The 22,516-nt window shown below is 35.0% G+C and overlaps 2 protein-coding genes across 9 annotated transcripts; one reads left to right on the top strand and one right to left on the bottom strand.

Moving 5' to 3' along the window:
• The first annotated feature begins 753 nt into the window (after window positions 1–753).
• Window positions 754–21,639, top strand: dtx3 (deltex E3 ubiquitin ligase 3). 8 transcript variants are annotated; one of them, XM_068216708.2, is made up of 6 exons: window positions 11,683–12,103; window positions 12,323–12,370; window positions 12,680–12,740; window positions 16,510–17,312; window positions 17,443–17,660; window positions 19,201–21,639. In XM_068216708.2, the coding sequence occupies exons 4-6, from the start codon at window positions 16,524–16,526 to the stop codon at window positions 19,274–19,276; spliced, it is 1,083 nt and encodes a 360-aa protein (XP_068072809.1). In that variant the 5' UTR covers window positions 11,683–12,103; window positions 12,323–12,370; window positions 12,680–12,740; window positions 16,510–16,523; the 3' UTR covers window positions 19,277–21,639. The 8 variants fall into 8 exon arrangements, with proteins under 8 accessions (XP_073794285.1, XP_073794283.1, XP_068072809.1 ...); XM_073938183.1 differs by having other exon boundaries at window positions 11,683–12,149; XM_073938184.1 differs by lacking the exons at window positions 11,683–12,103; window positions 12,323–12,370 and adding an exon at window positions 754–804.
• On the bottom strand, window positions 1,771–9,778 carry ptges3a (prostaglandin E synthase 3a (cytosolic)). Its single transcript, NM_213170.1, is given in 8 exon segments — window positions 1,771–2,771; window positions 3,169–3,196; window positions 4,559–4,615; window positions 4,698–4,787; window positions 4,872–4,970; window positions 5,079–5,148; window positions 7,371–7,484; window positions 9,607–9,778. Coding segments are annotated over 8 exon segments (480 nt in total). The 5' UTR covers window positions 9,609–9,778; the 3' UTR covers window positions 1,771–2,751.
• Window positions 21,640–22,516: the final 877 nt, after the last annotated feature.

Raw genomic sequence — 22,516 nt, 5'->3', positions numbered from 1 at the left:
TTCCCTAGTTTGACAGTGAATAATGTTTCAATCAGATCCTATTAAATTTATCTTGCTTTCACCGCTGAATTTTGGACCATTTCTCTGACCACTTCTCAAATATACAACATACAAAGAGCCCCTCAACAAAGGTTAGTCCAGCCTTTCGATTACTTCAGCTGATGAGAAGTGTGGTCTCTGCAGGCACTGGGCCTTCAATCCCAATTATTTAAATGGTGAGATGCTGTTTGAAGATCCTGTTCACCACTGAACTAAAGAAAAAAAAAATGTATTCACAAAGATTCTCCTGCTATGGCTGAAAGACTTGGCCCTTTGGTCTCCAGTGCTGCTGCCTGCTACTGGAGGGTTTCAGTCATTTTAGAACAGCTCACCCTTTTGCAAAGTCAATGAAAACTTGAAAGTTAGGCAGCCAATTAAATAGGGTTTTTCAGATAATTAAGAAAATTACCACCAGGTGCCACATTAAAATCAATAAGAATCTAAAAGTGTGCTATAAACATATACTTCCACAGGAAAAAAACAAAAACTCGATTCATTAGATTTACTATGTTTTTAGGTGGTTGCAAACTTTTTATATGGGCTGAATTAAAAAAAAAAAAAAAAACATTGCAGCCTAATATTCAAATTTATTTGTTTAAATTTCAGCCCATGGTTTGAAACCAATTAAAAACGTTGTAAATTAAATGAATCTTTTTTTTTTTTTACCGCTTTACCTTTCGGTCTAAGAAGTCTGAAAAAACCACACAACAAACCGGCAGGATGATCAGGAAACTGCATTGGACTCTACCTAATGGCTGAAGAAGCGTAAGTTTGCTGTTTAAAAATACATTTCTAAGTTGTTTGTTAAATAACTGCTTATATTCATGAATGGTTGAACAGGCTTTAGGCCAAATGTAGCCTACCATAAGCAAGCAGGAAAACAGGTCTCACCGCGTCCAATTCCAGAGAAAACGTACAGCACAATAGCCGAGTAACTGAACTAATAATAGCCGTAGCTTAGCCTGTTCTTAGGCCTATATTTTCGCATTTCATTCGATATGAATATCTCGTCACTTTTTGACATCAATTTGATTATGATGGACATGGTTATGCTCACAGCTGACATCTAACGATAAGTTAAAAGTAAAACGATGAGATAATTTTCTTGAGACAAATGTTTATTTTTTTCCCATTTATTATTTAACGATGACTTGTTGAACCTTGACATATATAAAATGTTTGGTTTTCTGTACAACTACTTGTATAAGTACAAGTCTTCTTAAAGTTAATCTGTTTTTGACCGAGAGTAGTTTGAATGCGTTACCCAATATTAGGCACTTCAACAGCTAACCGATTTCTTGGCCTTCAAACAAATTCAGTCCATGAATATGATTCCAATCAAGATCTGTTTGTCAGAAATGGGCCTACAGCTTCATCTAGTGGCGAAACCACGGTAGTTCGGTTTCATGAGCTTGGAACAAAATGTTCCTGTACTTCTGCAGGCCATTTTTGAAGGAGATTCCAAAGAGGGATGCTCTTATTTACTGTTATATAGGACAAGATGCCCTTATTACTGGACAAGTCTATAAAAATATTAGCACTTCTGCCAAGTGTTCATGATAAACATATTTAGAATTAAGGGTTCCATGGTTTAACTTAAAATCATGTGCAAAAAACCTCCATATTGGTACAAGAAGGGTTCAAATTTGAATATTAAAAATAATTGCACTTGTTAATAAACAAACAATACAGCAAATGTTCCTGAATTACATACAAGCACAGGACAAATAATTTTCTTGTGTTGTTTAGAGACAGTTTATTAGAAATATGTAGACAAAAAACCTCACTGCATTTAACAAACTGAAATTTATAACCCTGAAATGACAGGTCACAATATTGTTTTCATCTTTTAGTCACACCTGCATTGATATTAAGAGTGCAAACACAAATTGGTCATTTATTGATAAGTTACCCTTTTGTTCTGTACAGCGGTGAGGCATACACTTTTTCTAAATCACTTCTCTTTACATATATGGAAGAAACCAGTGTACAATTGCCTGCTACACGTCTAATTGTGATACAAAACAACAAATACTGACTGCCAACCTGAAATAATTTCGTCAAGCAGCGTGTACAGACAGGAATATGTACTTTGAACATGTTGGATTGACACACAAACCTATCCGAGGGTCAAAACTGTAGCTAAAACGCATAAAACGGTAGTTTATCAATGAATCAGTGCAAGAATTTGAATATGCCATTCCGATTTCAAATGCAGTCTCGGCTGTCATTTGCAAAGAAGAAGCATTGATTTAAGACAGTGCTTCCTTTGCTCAAGAAATCAGGGCCTAAACAAAAAAAGAAGAGGGAATTAAATAAAATTTACAGTTTGAAAGAGGGAGAAGGCAGAATAAGTCATTTTGTGTTCTTGTTCCATTACTACAAATTACAATGTATACGTTACATAACCCCACGGACATTGAGGAAAGAGCCCAAGACTGTAAAAGCCATTGAGTAAATGGTGTCCACAAACATCATTGAGAGCTTGTAATTGTCCATGCAGAACAAAAAAGTTAAGTGTATTGGGGTCCGAGTTGCCATCAACACAACAGTAAAAACTCATCCCTTTTGACTTTCGGCAGAAAGACCTTAAAAAACAGTTTTGAAAACGATGCAGTTTTTTATGACTACCAACTCAAACTTAGTCTCTCTCTTCATTTAAGTGTTACGTGAAAATTCTTGCTTGCTTCTGGCATGACAGATCCTGTTCCTTCACTCAAGGTCTGGCATTTCTGAAAATATACACATAAAACAAACATTTCATTGAAATTATATTTATAACATGTTTTAATATGCTTACAGATATTTATTTTACCAATATACAGGAAAAAGTCATTTTTATAATTATAATTATTTACAAAGCATACAGGCTGAAATAACAATGCAATGATATGTATCAATTCAACTACCCCTCATCCCCCACAAAATAAGTAATGGGTTTTCACACACACACACACACACACACACACACACACACACACACACACACACACACACACACACACACACACACACACACACACACACACACACACACACACACACACACACACATAACAATAATACTACTAATAATAATGTAATTAAACAAACGTTAGAAAAGTGGACAGCTGATTTAAGAAAACTTACTTTCGTCATCACTATCCGGAGACTCTTCCTGGAATTTTTAGATTAAATAAAGGTTAAACACAGAAAGAATATTTCTGCATATAAACAAAAATAAAATAACATAAACGATCTTGTAAACATAGATATTCATAATAATGAATTAATTTACAACTAGTTTATGAAAACCATAACAGGATACTTATTTAAAATTACCATAATACAGCACAAATATACACTACCTGACAAACGTCTTATTGCCCATCTATGTTTTAGGAACAACAAACAATAACTTCTAGTTGATCATTTGGTATCAGAAGTGGCTAATATGAAAGGCAAAGACCTCTAGATTATGCTTATTTTACCAAAATTAAATATGATCATGACTTGATTTTTAATTTAGACAGCAAGGTCTGGCTTTGCTCAGACAAAAGTCTTGTCGCTTAACAGAAATAATGTACAGTATAGAATATAAAGTCATGGTGCAGTGGAAGAAGAATTAACATTGTGTATGACTCCCATGAGCTTGGACGACTGCATCCATATATCTCTGCAATCCATAAGTCAACTGGAATGGCAAAGAAAGCGTTCTTGTAGGACTCCCTGAGTTCATCAAGATTATTTGGATTCATCTTCAATGCCTCTTCCTTCATCTGTCTGGTGACTGGGATGGCCAATCCTGGAGCACCTTTACCTTTTTTGCTTTCAGAAACTTTGATATGGAGGCTCAAGTATGAGAAGGAGCGCTATCCTGCTGAAGAATTTGCTCTCTCCTTTGATTTGTAATGTAATGGGCAGCACAAATGTCTTGACACCTCAGGCTGTTGATGTTGCCATCTACTCTGCAGATCTCTGGCATGCCCCCATACTGAATGTAACCCCAAACCATGATTTTATCTTCACAAAACTTGACTGGTCGGTAAGAATCTTGGGTCCATGCAGGTTCCAATAAGTCTTCTGCAGTATTTGTGATGATTAACAGTTTACAGGGCAGGAGCAACCTGAACTGCTGCTCTAGACAAATGATCATCACGCCCCCTTAACTTAAAAGTGAAAACGAAAGTGACCAGTTATTAAAGTGAAGAACCGGGGGGGTGGGGGGTCACGGATAAAAACGAGAAGCGGGGGGTGAGGGAGGTGTCGCGGACATAACTGAGGACGCGGTGGTGAGGGAGGTGTCGCAGATGCCGACCTCTTTATTCTGCCGCCCTAGGCGACTGCCTAGGTCGCCTCTATGGAAGCGCCGGCCCTGACAGTTCAACAAATGATTCATCAGAAAAATCTACCTTCTGCCACTTTTCCAAATGATCAGCTAGAAGTAAAGTGTTTTGCTCTTAAAACTGGTATTGACGACAAGTCTTTTGTGAGGTAGTGTATATATTGAACAACATTATGGCTTGAATATTTCTCTCACTTCATCTGCACCATCCACATCTGGTAGGTCATCTTCCCCTCCCATGTTGTTCATCATCTGTATGCAAACAAACCATTTATTTTCTACAATCCAAGTAACATTCTTAATCATAACTAGTAGTGCAGATGCAGAAACAAACCTCTGAAAATCGGTCAAAACTGGACAATTCTTCATCCGAGTCATCCTCCCAGTCTTTCCAGTTATTGAAGTCAACACTAAGCCAGTTAAGCTGCACAAAGTATAATAAGAGACATAATTTAACATAGAAGACATGTTTAACATTATTAAACTTATTACCAAGACCCGTTCTGACCTTTGCTTTCTCTTTTGTCAACCTTGGCCAAGACTTGCCAGGTTCTGCTTTTTTTAGACAGCAAAACACAGATCTGTCTGTGCGCTTGTGTTTAGAGTCCTGCAAAAGAAAAACACAGGTGTATAGATATGTGCCTTTGACATAAACAATAACATGAGCTGTGCAGATTGAGCGGATATGACCAGAAACCTTCAGGTATACACTTACATTTGGGTCAATGGCCTCCAATAGATCTACTTCATTGTGGTGTTTCATGTTATCTGTTCCACCAACACAACTAAAACAGAAAATACAGGATATTATAATAAATGAACTACCATGGTACAACAAAATAAGTATGAAGTAAACAAGTATACTATGAATATTTTTAACATTGATGTCACGTGCATGTTTATGTGAATAGAACATATTCAGTCTGTATTGTGCAAGTGTATTTGACATAAACCCATAATGGCAAACTAAAGGGCAGCATATGTGTGCGCAGGTGCAGTTTTCCTGTACTGATATTGCCCACTACTGGTCCGACATGAATATTACAGCACATGCAGACAGTTTCAAGTGGTGCTCGCTGCAGAGCCATTTGAGGAGAGGTGAGCTCCAGAGAGGGGGAGCTTAAGCTTGAGCTCCACCTTTTTTGCACTTCTTCTACGAGTGATGTCACTGGGGGTAGGGTTAGGGGTGGGGTTGGTGTACGCATTAAAACAGCTTACAGGAGGAGGAGCGACAGCTCATGCTCCCCCTCTCTGGAGCTCACCTCTCCTCAAATGGCTCTGCAGCGAGCACCCTCTCGACAGTTTTGGGTTTTGTTAACTGGAATTGATGTTAACTTTGAAAATGTTGTCTTTATATTTAAAAAACAAAAAAAAAAACAAAGAAAAAACATTAAAAAAAATGTTGTACATTGTTGTGTAATTGTACCCCATTTATTGTAATATTGGATTTTTCGACAATAAATATTAGCGGATGGTAGAGCTCTATAAATTATACAAAAATCAACAACTACAATAAAACTAATTTGGTTATGGGGGAAAAATTAAAAGTCAAAGATGAAAAGGGGTTTCAAACTCAAAACAATAAATGTGTAATAACTCATTTTTACATTTACAATGTATACTTTACTATATTATTCTACTTTATATCTCTGAAAAAAAAACTATAATCTTACTATAATTTACAGAAGACCACTACTGAAATGCCAATTCAATGTAACAATAGATTTTGTACTTAAATTTTTTTTTATTAAATATAAATCACGGTGCTGTTGTTGGTGCTGTAATGGTCCATTTTTTGTTATTTGTAAATACAAATGTTGTCAGGCATGTTTAGAACAAGAAACATATGATTTAATATTATTAAAGACAATATTGAATGTTCGCAGTGCAGCCCCAACAACAATTAATTGTCTTGTAATTTGAATAATAAAACCAGTCATAAAAATTTAGCATGATTACTTATTCTCTTATAATTATTTTAAAAGGTTTAGGTCAGAAGTTGTTACATAAATATGAAACATTAAAATATACAATTTAAAAGCATTTAGTATGCTGTCTATGCATATAAAATAACTTTTTGTAAATCTAATTTGATGTGGATGCCAAAATTTGATGTCTCATCTTTGACAAAATATTCTGATTGTCATTTTCCTGCACATGGCAATGTGATAATGATTAAATTAATGTTTTAAATTTAAACACTATTAATTAGGGATGCACAATAGATCGTTTGAGCATCGATATTGTAATGTGTGCATTTACAATAGTCACATCGCAAGATATGCAATGTTGAGTTAGGATTATAGATGACCAGAAACCACATTTCAAAACAAAGATATGTTTAGACACTGCTTAATTTAATCATAATAGAGTGAAAGTTTATCATCTGCATGTGTTTTTAAGGCCTGTGACTATGTGAGCATTCATTCATTCATTTTCTTTTCGGCTTAGTCCCTTTATTAATCTGAGGTCGCCACAGCTGAATGAACCGCCAACTTATCCAGCACGTTTTTACGCAGCGGATGCCCTTCCAGCTGCAACCCAAAAAGACTATGTGAGCATTTTACGTTTAAAGCATTTTAGTTGTGCATAAAGAAGTTTAATAAAGGTTATTTTTATTAAATTACTTGTATAATGAAGACTATGCAATGTTATTTTACATTTGACATTTTACATTTATTTAATTTCTGTACCTGAATACTGTTAGATTCTCTCCAGAAAACATGGTTTAATTTACTTTCATTTTTGCACCATTGTGTTGATATATGAATGTAGTTTGTTTATTATATGTATATAATAAATTACATTTAAAATATATATTTATATTTCACACCCCTACACAATCATCCCAATCACACTAAACTAAAGATTTTGCAGATAGAGCTATAACTGTCATCTGGTGAAATTGAATTTATATCGCAATATACATCGCAGAGAAAAAAATGCAATGTAAAATGTTTCCAAAATCACTCAGGCCTACTATTAACAACTTAAAACAAGGATGTACCTGAAATCAAGCTTTGTTTTGTCAAATTTAACTTGGACATCTTTGCTGTCTTCTATACAAAACTCGATGAAGACAGCTTCCCGTCTGTCATACCACTTGGCAGTAGCTGGCTGCCTGCAAAACAAAAAATGAAAAGCAATGTTTTAGAAAAGGCTTCAGTCTAACTCCACTTTAATATGACATTCAAAAACACAATATCACTTAATTCTAATGGAATCCATGAGGAACTGAGCAACCAGCTAAGTGCATTTGTTAAAAGTCAAACTCCACACTAAAAGTGCAGCTCTAAATTAACATGTGCGGGCAGGAGGTCCTGGCGGGGGTGGAGCAACAATGACGTTACCGTGGCAACCTATTTGTATCAATTGGCAGGATCATGCATGGCTTCTTAACAATCTACCTAAGGCTTAACCCATGTAATACAATTATAGCAAAACCAGGCCTCTGTAATAAAGGGCTGCACAATAACTCCTATTTAAATCTGGAGTTTATTTTTATTGCTGTAGTTATAAGCAGGGTTTCTGTAGGTTTCATTAGGTTAAATGTAAGACTTTTAAAGACCTTTTTATCATGAAGGAAATTTTAGACTTAAAGCTAAATGCTAAGGATTTTTTTTTTTCGAATATCCCAGTTGGAAAATTTTTTCACTTGCCCTCTCAAAAATAATTAGAATTTAATACATTTAATAATACAATAATAATAATAATTTAATAATAACAAATATAGGTCAGGTGGTCAGTATCCTCAGCAGTAAATAAATGGGCGAACTTTTTAAAAACAATTACTGTAAGGAAAGTAATTAAACAATGATGGTAAATTAGTTCAAAATGCAATTTCTAAATGAAAAGTTTTGTTGAGATTGTTGGTGATTGTATGAGTGTTAATGGCCAGATTGGGAAGCTATACATGAACAGAGGAAAATTAAGAATGTTAAAAAAGATTTAAGACATACAACACAATATTTCAGTTGATTTGGGACTATTTGAGGCCTAAATTAAAATTTTTGAGATTTAAGACTTTTTAAGACCTTGTGGATACCCTGTATAGGATACAATAAAACAGTCATTCTAAGTAACTTTTTAATTTTAAGGCTTTAAAAAGTAACTTTATAACTTTGATTCTTGGAATAATTCACCCAAATATTTAGAATTCGCACCATTTTCTCTCCCTTATGTGGTTAAACCTTTAAGTATTTTTCTTTTGTTAAACACAAAAGATGTTTTAAAGAACTATAATTATTAACCTCCATTGTAGGAAAAAAAGCACAAGAAGTCAATGGTTACAGGTTTCCAGCTTTCTTTAAAAAATCTTTTGTGTCTAACAGAAGGAACTCAAATGTCTGAAACAATTAAAGGGTGAGTAAATGAAAATGTTTGCGTGAACTATCCCTTCTAAGATTAATTTTCAGCATCATTACTCCAGGGTTCAGTGTTTTACGTGATCATTCAGAAACCACAAGATGCTGAACATTTATTATTATATTACTATATTATTTATAAAGGAGATTTGGTTCATATTTTTTAATTTTAGCATTTATCATGTCCATACATGCATTTAAAAAGATGGTGTATCATTGATCGCAGCTGAAAACCTTTCAGCCTTGCTCTGCTGGTTTAGCCTGTAGACTGTTAACCAGCATGACCTGAAGGAAAGTACTCAAAACCATCTCACAAACCTGTCGTGTAAAGCTGGGATGACAAACTAAACCCCTTCAGTTGGCCAAATAGCCACCCAACTGATCTCCAGCATGGAAGACCAGCATAAACTGGCATTAATACCTTCTTAAACCCGTTCAAACAGCAAACATGACTTAAGCATGTTCTTTTCCAATAGGGAACACCCAGCCTGCAAGCCTTGATCTGTAAAAGGTTGATTTATATGACACATATATTGCTTGTACATTCTACAATAATGCATATGAAGCATGAATAGATGAACAGAATAGAATCATGCCATAGTAGCTTGCAGTAACCCCAGGCCTAACTATCTAGCTGCTAACCAGCTAGCTAAGCTCTGCTGTGGGGACAATGTGTGCTATTTCCACCACCAATTACCACTAGACGTTTTTCTACACAAATTCTAAGCTTCTTCACGAGGAAGATTCGTATTGTCCTAAATGTTCATACATGATAGTTGGCGTATGAGAGAGAATCTGGTGTTTCGCTGATAAAGGTTATGCACACATTTGCTAACTAGCTAAAGTTAGTGCATCCCTATGACTGCCGGTCAGACTCACATGTCGAATTCTCCTTTCAGTGTTCACCCAAATCTGCGTCTCCTCTCGCGTCCTCTCGCCTGGGGTAGTGTTTTGGATTTGTGCTGTCAGATCACAGTGAAGGCATACAGACGGAAGCTATAGCTGTTTATGCGCCGCTGTCAACCTGCACAAGGAGTGCGCGTGTCTCTACACACTGGCGCGCAGTGACGCATCAGCTCAACGTTTCTAGCGACTTCTGCTGCGCGCCCCCAGCCATGCGCGTTCCCTAAGCAAACACGTCTCCATAGTAACGCAGTGCTCGCTCCCCTGCTCGCTCCGCCTTGACAGTACAGTACAGGACGTCCACTGATGCAGGGCCACACAAATCATACGTCATACTTTTTCTTGAGTCAGAATGAAATTGTTTTGTCAGGATCCTCAGGCGTACTACACTAGGCGAAATGAATGAAGTGCATGTGCATTCACATGTATTTTATAAAAAGCATTTAATTAAATATTAATAAATAAATACAAATATCTGTCAGTCTGATAAAGGCAACACTTAAAGAACTGCAGATAACAAACGAAATAAGGTAATAATACAAATGATACCAATAATATTAATACTTTAGTAGACATTTGTTATATTAATAGTGATGATAATAATAATAATTGTAATAATAAAACAACAAATTATGAAAAATTTGTAATATTAATAATAATAGTAATAATAATTTATCATTATTATTTATTATTATTTATTATTATTATTATTATTATTGGCAGCATGGTGGTACAGTGGGCAGCACAATCGCCTCACAGCAAAAAGGTTGCTGGTTCAAGCCACGGCTGGGTCAGTGGAGTATGTGGAGTTTGCATGTTCTCCCTGTATTCGCATGGGTTTCCTCCGGGAGCCTCAGTTTCCCCCACATGTCCATAGACATGTGATCTTGGCTGAGTAAGCTAAAACTGTCTGTAGTGTATGTGTGTGAATGGGAGTGTATGGATGTTTCCCAGTGATGGGTTGCAGCTGGAAGGGCATCCACTGCTTAAAACATAAGCTGGATAAGTTGACGGTTCATTCCACTGTGGCGACCCCAGATTAATAAAGGGACTGAGCCGAAAAGAAAATGAATGAATGAATGAATGAATGAATGAATTATTATCATTATGATGATGATGATTATTATAATAATAATAATTATTATTATTATTAATAATAATAATAATATTAATAATAATAATAAAATAACCATGACACATTATTTACAATAATAGCAATGCCATAATGACAATAATTATTGCTATAAACAAAACAACAACAATCAACATTATTATTATTATTATTAATACTACTACTACTAATAATAATAATAATATTTATAAAAACTTATAATTTTTGGTTGTTGTCTGCGGATTTTTAACAGTTAAGGTATATAGATGGATGAATGTGCTATTTTTATTATTATAATTATTAATATATTATTATTAATATCTATCTATCTATCTATCTATCTATCTATCTATCTATCTATCTATCTATCTATCTGTCTGTCTGTCTGTCTGTCTGTCTGTCTGTCTGTCTGTCTGTCTAATAAATAGACAACACTTAAAGAACTGCAGAAAACAAATGAAATAAGTAAATAATACAAATTATACTAATAATATGAATACTTTAGTAGAGTTTTGTAACAATAATAGTGATAATAATAATAATAATTTTTACAATAAAACAACAACTATTAACAAAATAATAATTATCATTATTAATAAGAATAAAATAACCATGACACATTATCTACAATAATGACAATGACATTAATAACAATGACATGATGACAATAATGATTATTATTATTACTATTATAAATAAAACAACAACAATCAACACCACTACTACAACTTCTACTACTCTTTTACTACTACTACAAATAATAAAAATAATAATAATTGTTGGTTTATCTATCCATACTTCCATCCATCCATCCATCCATCCATCCATCCATCCAACCAACCTATCATGGGTTAATCAGAAAAAGCACAAAGGTCATCCCATAAATTACAACACGATTGATGTATGAGGATTTTAAAAGAGCGCCACACAGCGGTCACATCATGCAATCTCTAATCCGGCTCCATCAAGGCTGGAGTGACGAACTTCCTGCCTACATTATCTTGTATTCAGGGTGATTTTTTTTATCCACTGTAATTACTGAAAGGGAACAGAGTGATAACAAATATGACGTAGAGACCTCGAGCTAACGTCGCGAAGCAGCTAAAAGCTAAAGAGTCTCGTCGTGACAGTCAACGATGTTCTTTGTATTCATGATGTCTTCCTTTGAGCAAGGACGGGGAATTGGAAAACCACAAAGAGACTGAGCTGGTGTTTGTGTGTGTGTGGAGAAAGCCAACTTGAATAGGATATCCCGAGCTCACATTCGCCAGGATTGTCATAGTTTGTTTTTTACGGCACGTTCAATGCAGCGGTCGTCTGTTGACTTCTTCATCGAGTGGAAGCAGGCTTTCTCCAGTTGCAGTAGGTTCCCTTTAATTTAATCTCTTCCGGCAAGTCACAACAGAAGGTGATTTCATTTATTACATGAACACAATGGGCTTTATAAAATGGTTGTTAATTTAGTAACGTTAACGTACATGCCTAGGTTAAATAACGTAGCGTTACAACTGCCAGGTTGCTGGATAATCCGCAACATAAACAATGCCTTGCTCTAACTTGTATTTATTTTCTCTAAAACAGGGAAATAGGCCTGTTACTACAATTAACGAGAATTTATGGGATCACAAGGTAATTTAGTTTCAATAATGTAATCACTGCAAGCATCAAGTGACATTCATGAGCAGGACCAGGTAGTACAAGACAGACAGAATGGTCCTTTGTTTATATACTGTGTGAACACATTTGAGTGCAGCTGATGTGTTTCTGCACAACTGCCTGTTGGTGTTGAACGAGCTGACAATATTCAGCCTGTTCATGCAAGAAACTTGATCATTTAGAATATTCCAGCATTCTGCTGCACAGCTACAGATTGATTGAAGTGTGAAAGGGTTAACGATATTACAATGATTAATCCTGGTGATTTCATCTTTTTATTAGAGATTAAGCGGAGAGAGCTTGTGAATAGGAAGAATATGCATGCTACCCTGTAGGCGTTGAGGTAAAGTTGGTTTTATATTCACACATTCAGAGTTTCTCCTTAATAATAATATATTTTCAGAAAAGTATTCCTTGTAAATTCTCAATAGCGAAATCATATTAGCAACAAATGACTATCAAAGTGCAACATTATTTACAGCCAAATGAAGAGTAAAATATTTTTTTCAAGTCATCCTTACATGTCATTTCAGACTAGGGCTGGGCAATTTAATTAAAAAGTAATCAAAATCGACATTTATAACTAGGGATGCTCGGATCAGGATTTTTGCAGCCGTTACAGAGTACAAATTCCTTGTAATGGTGATCGGCTGATACTGAGTACAGATTCTGGTACTTCAAGCTTTATAATGTATAAAGCACATTTTCAGTCCAAGTATGATTCTTTAGTGGCGATCTCTCCTTACCTAAGAGTATACGTTAAGAATGTTGCATATAATTCCTTAAGCATGTTACTTATAACCATTTTGTAGACATGTCATGGTCAGAAGCAGCTTCCCAGGAAATATTATAGATAAAACAGGTCAAGAAAATTGGTAAGAAAATCACTAACAAAGTAAAATGGAAAACATTTGCAAATGATGGAAGAAGAATTCAACATGGCTCAAAGGAGTTTGGAGTGCCTATTTGATGCATAAGAAATTAAAATGCACACCTATAAATTCATTGCTTCCTTTACTAAAAATAAATAACTCCATAAACTACTGTTTATTGCAATAAATATATTATGGCAAGTTATATTATTAAATATTCATGTTAATGTTTTTCCCCTAGTATTTCCAGACAGGTTTTAATAAACTGAATATTGTTAAAAACAAAACGTATATCAGAACTGAATAAAAGATTTCAGTTCTTTTTTGTCCTCTGCTTGTAAACTTGTAAACAAACAATTGTGATCAGTTCATGAGATTGACCTGATTAGCGAGTACAGGTCGAGTTAATATGTGATTATAGGCCAATACTGATCTGTGGCCAATCGATCGGAGCATCCTTATTTAGAACCTATAATCGATTAAATTTTTCAGGGTCCATTTCTTTTCAATTACTTTCCCTATCATGTGTAAAGTCAAGGGTTTGCAGTCATATCTGATCTCTGGTCAAGTAGGATGATGGACCTATTCTTGAGCATCACTTTGCACTACGCTGATGATGATGATTGAAAGCTGCGCCAGAGATGTTTTGAGACTTTCCTTTACAGATGTTTTGTTACTTTCCTTTACATTGAAATTGTTATTTACATTAAAATATTTGTTTATAGAAGATGTAAGAGATGCACTGTGCAAAATATTATTTACAGGATTTAAAATAGTTATTTTATTCAGAAGAGATGCTGCTTATGTTCTACTTTTATAATGAAAAACACTTAAAATAATTATTTATTTTTACTTTTTGTAAGAACTTCAGTTTAGGCAATATGTGATTTAATTTCAGTTGTTTAATGTTGATGTTCAATAAATAATTATAGAAAGTGTTTCCTTCAAATATTTTAAAATCAAGTAATGCACCCTTAATTAAAAAAATTCTCACTTGTTATATGTGAGCATATTTACTGTGCAAAACATGTCAGTGAACTGGCAAAAAAATAAATAAATAAAATCGTTCATTAATTGTAATTGAGTTGAAATTGCCCAGCCCTCTTTCAGACCGAATATTTAGAGTACCATGGTAAACAATATAAGGAGCATGTCACAAGTTGTCACTGAATGAATGTGCGATTTTTAAAAACAACGTTACCTCAATTTTTTTGATAGGTGTGAAGAAGCGTTGTGAATTTATGCAGGGTTTCCTCATCAAATGTGTATTATTCATCATATGTCTCTGCTGACAAGGAAAGTGCTAACCCGTAACAAGTGTGAGCACAAGCTAATTTTTAACCTAAAGTATTGTATAAAGGCTGAAAGGTTGAACAATATTGTGATTGATTAGTATTTTTGTGATGTCAATAAATCACTGAGGTGCCATACAGTGTGACATGCTGTTTTTAAATCTAGTTTCATCAACGTTTTTATTCGTTTTGGTGAAATTGGGCTCTTGTTATGACTGCCTGTTATAAATTTGACATGATATTATAATATTGCAATATCAAAATATTTTTAAATCATGTCAATTTTTTGAAGTCATTATTTTAAAGCATTATTAAAATAATTTGTTTATTAAAACAATTTGTTTTAAAGCTAAAATATGTTTATATTTGTTTAAAATGGTATTGGCTTAGGTAATCACCAGTCACCTAAGCCAATGGTTCTCAACATAGAGGTCAGGAGACAATGAGTGGGGGTCGCCTGGTGATTGCCGAAAATATCATATATGTTATTAAACTATTAAAATTCCCATATATTATCCTTAACCTACAGAAGATAGAGAGTATTTAATAGTTACATAAAATGACAACATGCAAATAAAAAGCCATTAACCTTTCAATTCTTTTTTCATTTGATTGCGACCACTTGGGTTATTACACTAGATTAATGACACAGCATTAGTGTTAGTTGCAGCAGATTGATTTCACGGCACAATGTTAAACTTTGACACCTTTACAGCACTCACGTACATTAAAAATAAAGGCCACAACTGAACACAGAGGATTATTTCCAAGTGGCAGTCTCCAAAATTATACCAAGAATAGTCTTGTGCTGCAAACATTGTTCACACTATTCTCATTAAGTAACGTTAATATTAAATTAAATAATTACTTTTATATAGCTTTTATTTTATATTCTTAGGTGATACAAAACACAGATGTTCCGGCAAAATGCCTTCGCACACTGAGGAAGACATTGTGCCAAAACGTTTGTGTATTGTACCACCTAAGAATGTAAAATAAAAGCCATATAAAGTAATTTTTTAATGAGTGCAAATCATGACCTGAATAATAAAATTATTGACAAGATTAACGGACCAAAAAAGGTTAAAAACCTGGAGCATGCAGTGCAAACTTCATTACTGAACGTAATATTAAATTAAACAAATATAATGACTATAAAATGTATATATAGTTATTAAACTGTTGCACTTTTCTTGTGTTGTTAATTAGCTTGTTTATATAGTTCCTATTGGTGTGTGTGCAGTGCTTGTTTATAACCACCTACGAGGATAGTGGGAGTCAAAAGTCACTGGAATTGTTATTTTGGGGGTTGCGATTGCGAGCTGAAAAGTGTGGGAACCCCTGACCTAAACTCACTTTTCTCATTTAAAAATGTGTGTGCAAACTGGTATGTTATTATTTTATAGTTAATACAGCTATGGAAAATTAAAAGGACACTTTGTAATTCCCAGTTTGTCTGGATTTAAAATATTACGCTGTGATATTTAAAGTAAAACAATGTTTTAACTTCAGAAAAGTTTAGAAAGCAGTGTTTGCACATTTGTTATTTTGAGCCATTAATAAAAAGATAAAGAAATAAATCTTTTAAAAGTAAAACATCTTTTTGTTTGAGCTGTTCATTTACATACCAATGGCATTTTAGGGGCTTAAAAAAGCTTTTCAAAGTGCAAAATGATACCATAATGTATTTTACATAAACATTCCGATAACCTGAAAACATAATACACACTCACCTGATGTTTTCGCAACATTGTGTTTTTGGTGCACAGAAGTAATCACACCATTGTTTTCAGAATCTTGAACATTTGTAATATAAATGAATGGCCAAAATACTTAAGTTTTCAATTTATACTACAAAAACTGAGCACAATAAGCACTTAATAATGACAAAATCTGTTCATGTTCGCCATTTAAAGAAGCCTTGCAAACCGATCTCTTTTTCTCCCAGTTTCCTCTGATGAGATGAGCGTGCGTGCGGGGCAGGGCAGTGACGAGGTGCTGGTGTCGCAGGCGGTGTGGGATTACCTTGCAGCTGCTGGACGGCCCTGGTTGGTTGACTTCGAGGACAAGCAGGGACTGAGCGCTGATATTATCCGGCGTGGAGAGCGTGGCGGCTGCTGTGCCGTGCGTCTCTCCCCGGTGGAAGGCAGCAGCCGGGCTAGAACTGGTATGATGGAGAGTCTCGTTTCTCCTGTTACACGGAAAGCATTCATAGACTTATGCCGCTGTGCCCGAAAGGAGATGACCAAACAGGAGGCAGCTCCTAAAAGGAAACGTTCGTTGTTACCCTGTGTGGCTGCAATGGAACCTGATGGAGAAAGGAGCCTGTTGCCTCCACCTCCACCTCAACCACGGCGCTCGCAGAGGCAACAGCAGAAATACAGGAAAAGCGCAGATATGGACACGTGTGTAGTTTTACCCATGCAGCAGGAGGCTTCTGCGAGGACAGTGTCTGAATTAGTTGTTTGTCATGAAGAAGAGAGCACCGTTTGCTCCATCTGCATGGGTGAAATGGTGGAAAAGACAACTCTGGACAAATGCGGCCATGCATTCTGCAGGTCCTGCCTAGAACAGGCATTTCAAGTAAAGAAAGCCTGTCCTGTGTGCAGACTAGTATACGGTCAGCTCATCGGTAACCAGCCAGCCAATGGGAGCATGATGGTTGAAAGAGACCCAGACTTGGAGCTGCCTGGCCATGAAGGTTATGGCTGCATATGCATTATTTACAGCTTCCCTCCTGGTTTGCAGGCGGTGAGTGCTGCTCACAGGCGGATTACAACTGCTGCATGCTTTGCATTCTGATAAGCGCATTATATAGCACATAAAAATTCCACACAGAGTATGTAATCACACACACTATTATGTTTTGAAATTCTTTCAGCAAGAGCATCCAAACCCTGGAGTGAGGTATCCAGGCACAGACCGGGTGGCGTACCTGCCAGACAACCCTGAGGGAAACCGCGTGCTCCGCATGCTGCGGCGGGCATTTGAGCAGCGGCTCATCTTCACCATAGGCACCTCCATGACCACCGGCATGCATAATGTTATTACTTGGAATGATATCCACCACAAGACCTCTATATGGGGTGGACCACGATGGTATGTCTTTTAAAACATGTTTGCTAAATTATGTCTGAGCAATATGTGTAACCACAGGCATCTCTTGAATTTGTACTTTTTTGTACTATTATGAAGTCTATTAGTTAAATACATTAATTGTTTATGTAATAAAATAACTATTTTGTGCTATAGATTTTAAGGGATAATTCCCAAAAGGAAAATATACTTTTTATAGTGTTTTTATTTTTATTGTTTAACACAATTATATATTTTGAATAGTATTTAACTTTTAACCATTGACTTTAATAGTGCGAAAAACAAATACTATGAAAGTCAATAGTTGGCGGTCTCCAACATTTTTCAAAATAGCTTCTTTCGAAGGAAGAAAGTCAAGCAGGTTTGTGACCAGTAAATAACAGAATCTTCAGTTGTGGATGAACTTTCAAAATGAGGAAAATAACAAAAAAGAACATTCCTCAAAACAGACAGTGCTCTGCAAATATGAGTAAAATCCCTCACAAATCAGTCTTTTGAATTCATATTTTTAATAGGAAGCTCTACAATATTATATTTGTGCATATACATTAGATTAGTCAGTACTGAAGCCAAATTTGGAGCTTATTTTAAAAAAAAAACTTAAGATAATTCTCCAAAAACTAGTACACCAAAATTTATATGTTCTAGAAAAATATACAAAATTTAAAAATAGAAAAAATCAAGTGCAGTTTTTTTTTTTGTTATTTTCTAGGTTTTAATTTTTTTTGCAATAATTTGCTTACTGTAATATCTTTCAATTTCAAAATCTGTTTGGGGACTAAAATATTATTTTAATAAATATCTGTTTTATAAATCTGTTTTGTTCAAATGCACCAAAATACATTGCCTATATTTACTGAGAAATGGATAAAAATATTCATTTTCAAAATGAGGTGTACTCCGTTATGCTAAGCACTGTACATGCCTTCAGTGGTTTAATCAGACTATCAACAAACTACAATAATACTTTTATGAGCACAAAAAATAAATACTTTATTCAACAATTTCGTCTCCTCAGTGTCAGTATATTGCGCACGTTCATGAGCACTGTGCACTGATGTATACCTGCACGTAAAGTCCTCTGTTTGAAAACGAAAGATCAAGTGTGACACAAATGAAGAGCATGGTGCTCTCATGAAAGTGCACCCTATATTAACACCGAGGAGAAGAAACTGTTGAAAAAAGTAATTATTTTTGCTTCACACATGCCTTTGGTCACAGGTGTCAAACTCGGTTTCCTGGAGGGCCACAGCTCTGCAGTTTGGTTTCAACTCTAATTAAACACACCTGATCAAACTAATTAGGTCCTTCAGGCTTGTTTGAAACCTACAGGTAAGTGTGTTAGAGCAGAGTTAAACTAAGCTGTGCAGGTTTGCGGCCTTCCACGAACTGAGTTTGACACTATAGTTGTTTAAAGTGTATGTACTATAATTATTATCAGAAGTTTTGTGTTTGGGTGAACTATCCCTTTAATTCCTTTTGAATATAAGTTTAGCTTTTTAGCTGCGTCTTTTATTGTAATGTTATGTTGTTTATTTTTCAGCTTTGGTTATCCAGATCCCACATACCTTGTGCGGGTGACAGAAGAGCTGCGAGAGAAAGGAATAACCGCTGACTGATTTGCTTCTAGCACTTAAAAAGGATGGCAAATGTGTATGTGTGTTTGCTTAACCACAGTTCCAACACAAAGCCACTGTGTGGAATCAAGCCACAGTCATCTGCTGCAGAACGACAGTTCACAATGTTTCATTTCGATCTTCATGTTTAGCTTTGTTCTTTAGTTTACTTGAGTGTGTTTCACATACAGTATTTTCTTTGGTACAAACCTGGGGTGCACTTTACTGAAACACTCAGCTGAGATTAAAATACCCACTGGACTGCTGAAATGCGAATGTCTTGAAGGTGTACATGTTTCCTCATCCGCAGTACAGCCTTTCTCTTCCCAGCTTCAGGTTCAAATCACTGGACTCCCTCTTCTAACTCCACTTCTTCCATTCTAGACTATGCTTAATAACATTTTCAATTTACGGTAACATCAGAGCGGAGATAAATGAGGGACAAACGGCACAGCACAGCTAAATGGGTACAGCTGGGACAATCCCATTCAACCCTTTTTCTTTTTTTCCCTAGTAATCAGCACTAAGAGGCACTTTGCAATGGAAGTAATCTTTCTATTATGAGAATTTAAAGTGGATTCTGCTTGATCTTCCAGAGTGCAGGATCTAGAGTCTTTATTTGTAGGCCTTCCTGATTATAAGGTCCTAGTCAAATAGATGCAAGTCAATTTTCTTTTTGTCCTGCTTTTCATTATCTACAATGTTTTTTCTTTTTTGTTTTGACTATGGTGTGCTTAAAAGGTAATCTGTTTATGTTTGTTGGGTTCACTTTTCCCTAGTTTGCGTTTTCAGAGGAGTTTACAGATTTTTGTGTTCATCCATTTTGGATGTCTGTCACGGATAAATAAAATGATGTCAAAATGAAAGGGCGCTTAAAAAAACTGATACCAAACTAAAAGCATAACAGCTCAAAACTTTGCTGTATCCATTGTTTTCATGCCTCAGGCTTGGAGAAAAGCCGAGCACGGAGTTTATTTTGAAGAATCAGCAGATTGGTCCACACAGAGTTTGCTGAAATAGAAAATAATTCAATAACAGCAAATAACTCTCCCAAAAAATATGCCCAGGTCATATTTAACCCTAAAATCAAAAGAAAAAAGGATCTATTGGATTTCTTATAATTATTTTTAAAAACATTACTTGGTTTTATAAAGTTGTAAAGAAATTGATAATAAAAATGCTTTTAACACGTATTAATATACTGCATAAAAGTTTTTTTTGGAGTTTTTGTCTTGTTTCTAGTCTAAATATCTAAATAATTTTCAATCAATAAACATTTTCCAGACAAGTAAATGGTTTGTTTTCAGAAATAAGTCACAATTAAGAGCGTTTTCTTCCTTTACCACAAGCTAAATAATCTGCCGATGGGGTACGTAGAATAATCTAACTTCAAACAAGGATTTTTCTTACCCCATTTTGCTTGTTTTAAGGAAAAAACTCATTTATTCTGATTTATTATTTCTAAAAACTAAAAAATATTTTTACTTGTTTAGAAAATGCTTTATGATTGAAGAATATTTAGATATTTGGACTGGAAACATGTCCAAAAAAGCAGTTTTCTGCAGTGTAGTGAAACCGTAATACAGTAATTTAAAAAACACAAAATCGTAATAATGTATTAAATCGTAATAATCGTAAAAATGTATTGTAATTTACAATTTAAAGACCAAATTAATTAAGTTTTCTTTTGATTTTGGTGTGGGATTTGACCTTTCGTGAGACTCGTCTGAATCTCCTAAATATAAACTTGGATGCTGATGGTCATGAAGAATATTTATCAGTCTCGCTTTTTGTTTTCCTCTTCACTGAAAAGTTCTTGTGCCTTCTGCTAAAGGTCACAGCCTGTTTTCCTAATGGTACTCATTATTCGTTAGTATTGGTTAAACTGTATTCTGATCAATATGAAGCGGTAACCTTACAGCACTCTTTCAGCTTTAAGCAAAATGCATCATGGTTTAGAATCCAGCAACCAAGTCTCAAATAGTTTTGCGCAAACAAAAACATTTACTTTGTATTAAGACGTTTGGTCGTGTTGTTAGAGGTTGCTTCCATTTTACAGTATCATTTAACAGAAAACAGTATTAGATTTAAGTTTTCCTTTTGATACCATGTTTTCTTACTCCAACCTTTATGTTGTGAAGGACCAATTCAATCAGGATTTGTGGAACTTAAATGTTACTGTCATGCAAAATTCTATGCACTTCAAATGTCAGATTTATAAAATAGACCTCTTCAGATGACTGATTGTTCAAATTAAATAATTTGCCTTTATAGTTGTGTTGATTTGTATTTCATAATTGAAATGTATGCTACAATTAAAATGTGCTTTACATTTTCATACTTGAATAAAGGGATTCTGTTCTGTTTGTTTTTGTCATGTTTACTTGTCAAGGTAACCTGCTCGTAAATGATTACATGGATTATAAATAATTCTGTTAAGACTTTTTTTTAACCAGAGATGTATGTGCCTCCATTAAAAGTGTCCATTAATTATGTTCACCGTGACGAACAGAATTAATTCTTACTGTAAGCAAACAATTTTTGGGTGGCACAATGGGTAGTGCTGTCGCCTCGCAGCAAGAAGCCCCAGCTCGGTCAATTGGCATTTCTGTTCGTTTTTCCTTTGTTCGTGTGAAAAAGTAATGCATTAAAAAGGAGTAAAAAGGAATGCGTTATGGGTGAATTGAATAAGCTTAATTGGCCGTAGTGTATGAGTGTGTGTGATTAGAGTGTGTGTGTGTGGGTGTTTCCCAGTGTTAGGTTGCAGCTAGAAGGGCATCCGCTGTGTAAAACATGCTGGATAAGTTGGTGGTTCATTCTGCTGTGGCGACCCCTGATGAATAAAGAGACTAAGCCAAAAAGAAAATGATTGAATGAACAAACAATATTTTTCAGCATACAAATTTGGTCACACAAACTGAAGCATGCTTTGATTTGTGAAAGCCAGTAAAATCACTTTTGTGTGGCAAGTGTGGGCTTCCAGAAACCATGGTTTGTCCTCCTGCATCAAACAGACATGGCTGAACTGTACATACGTTTTCGTATTATTGTTAATATGTGAATATTAACTGTAAACATCTACATTCGCTCTGTGCATCATATAAAGCAGTCGTGTCTTCAAACGACAGCTACATTTATATAGATTACTTTATTTAAAGTATCAAAATTTTGGGTGAACGGACTTTTAGAGGAGGGACGGTAATCTCTTAGGTTTTATTAATAATATATTTGTTTAAAAGAATG

The sequence above is a fragment of the Danio rerio genome, chromosome 23 (genome assembly GCF_049306965.1).
Source record: "Danio rerio strain Tuebingen ecotype United States chromosome 23, GRCz12tu, whole genome shotgun sequence".
In the NCBI taxonomy this organism is placed as follows: Eukaryota; Metazoa; Chordata; class Actinopteri; order Cypriniformes; family Danionidae; genus Danio; species Danio rerio.
This window is presented reverse-complemented; position numbering and strand designations above follow the sequence as displayed.

Coding starts and splice junctions, on each gene's coding strand:
- dtx3 (NM_200528.3), top strand. CDS start 12,046: ATGCAGCGGTCGTCTGTTGACTTCTTCATCGAGTGGAAGCAGGCTTTC. Junction 12,104..16,509: donor GCAGGCTTTCTCCAGTTGCA/GTAGGTTCCCTT, acceptor TTTTTCTCCCAG/TTTCCTCTGATGAGATGAGC. Junction 17,313..17,442: donor TCCCTCCTGGTTTGCAGGCG/GTGAGTGCTGCT, acceptor AAATTCTTTCAG/CAAGAGCATCCAAACCCTGG.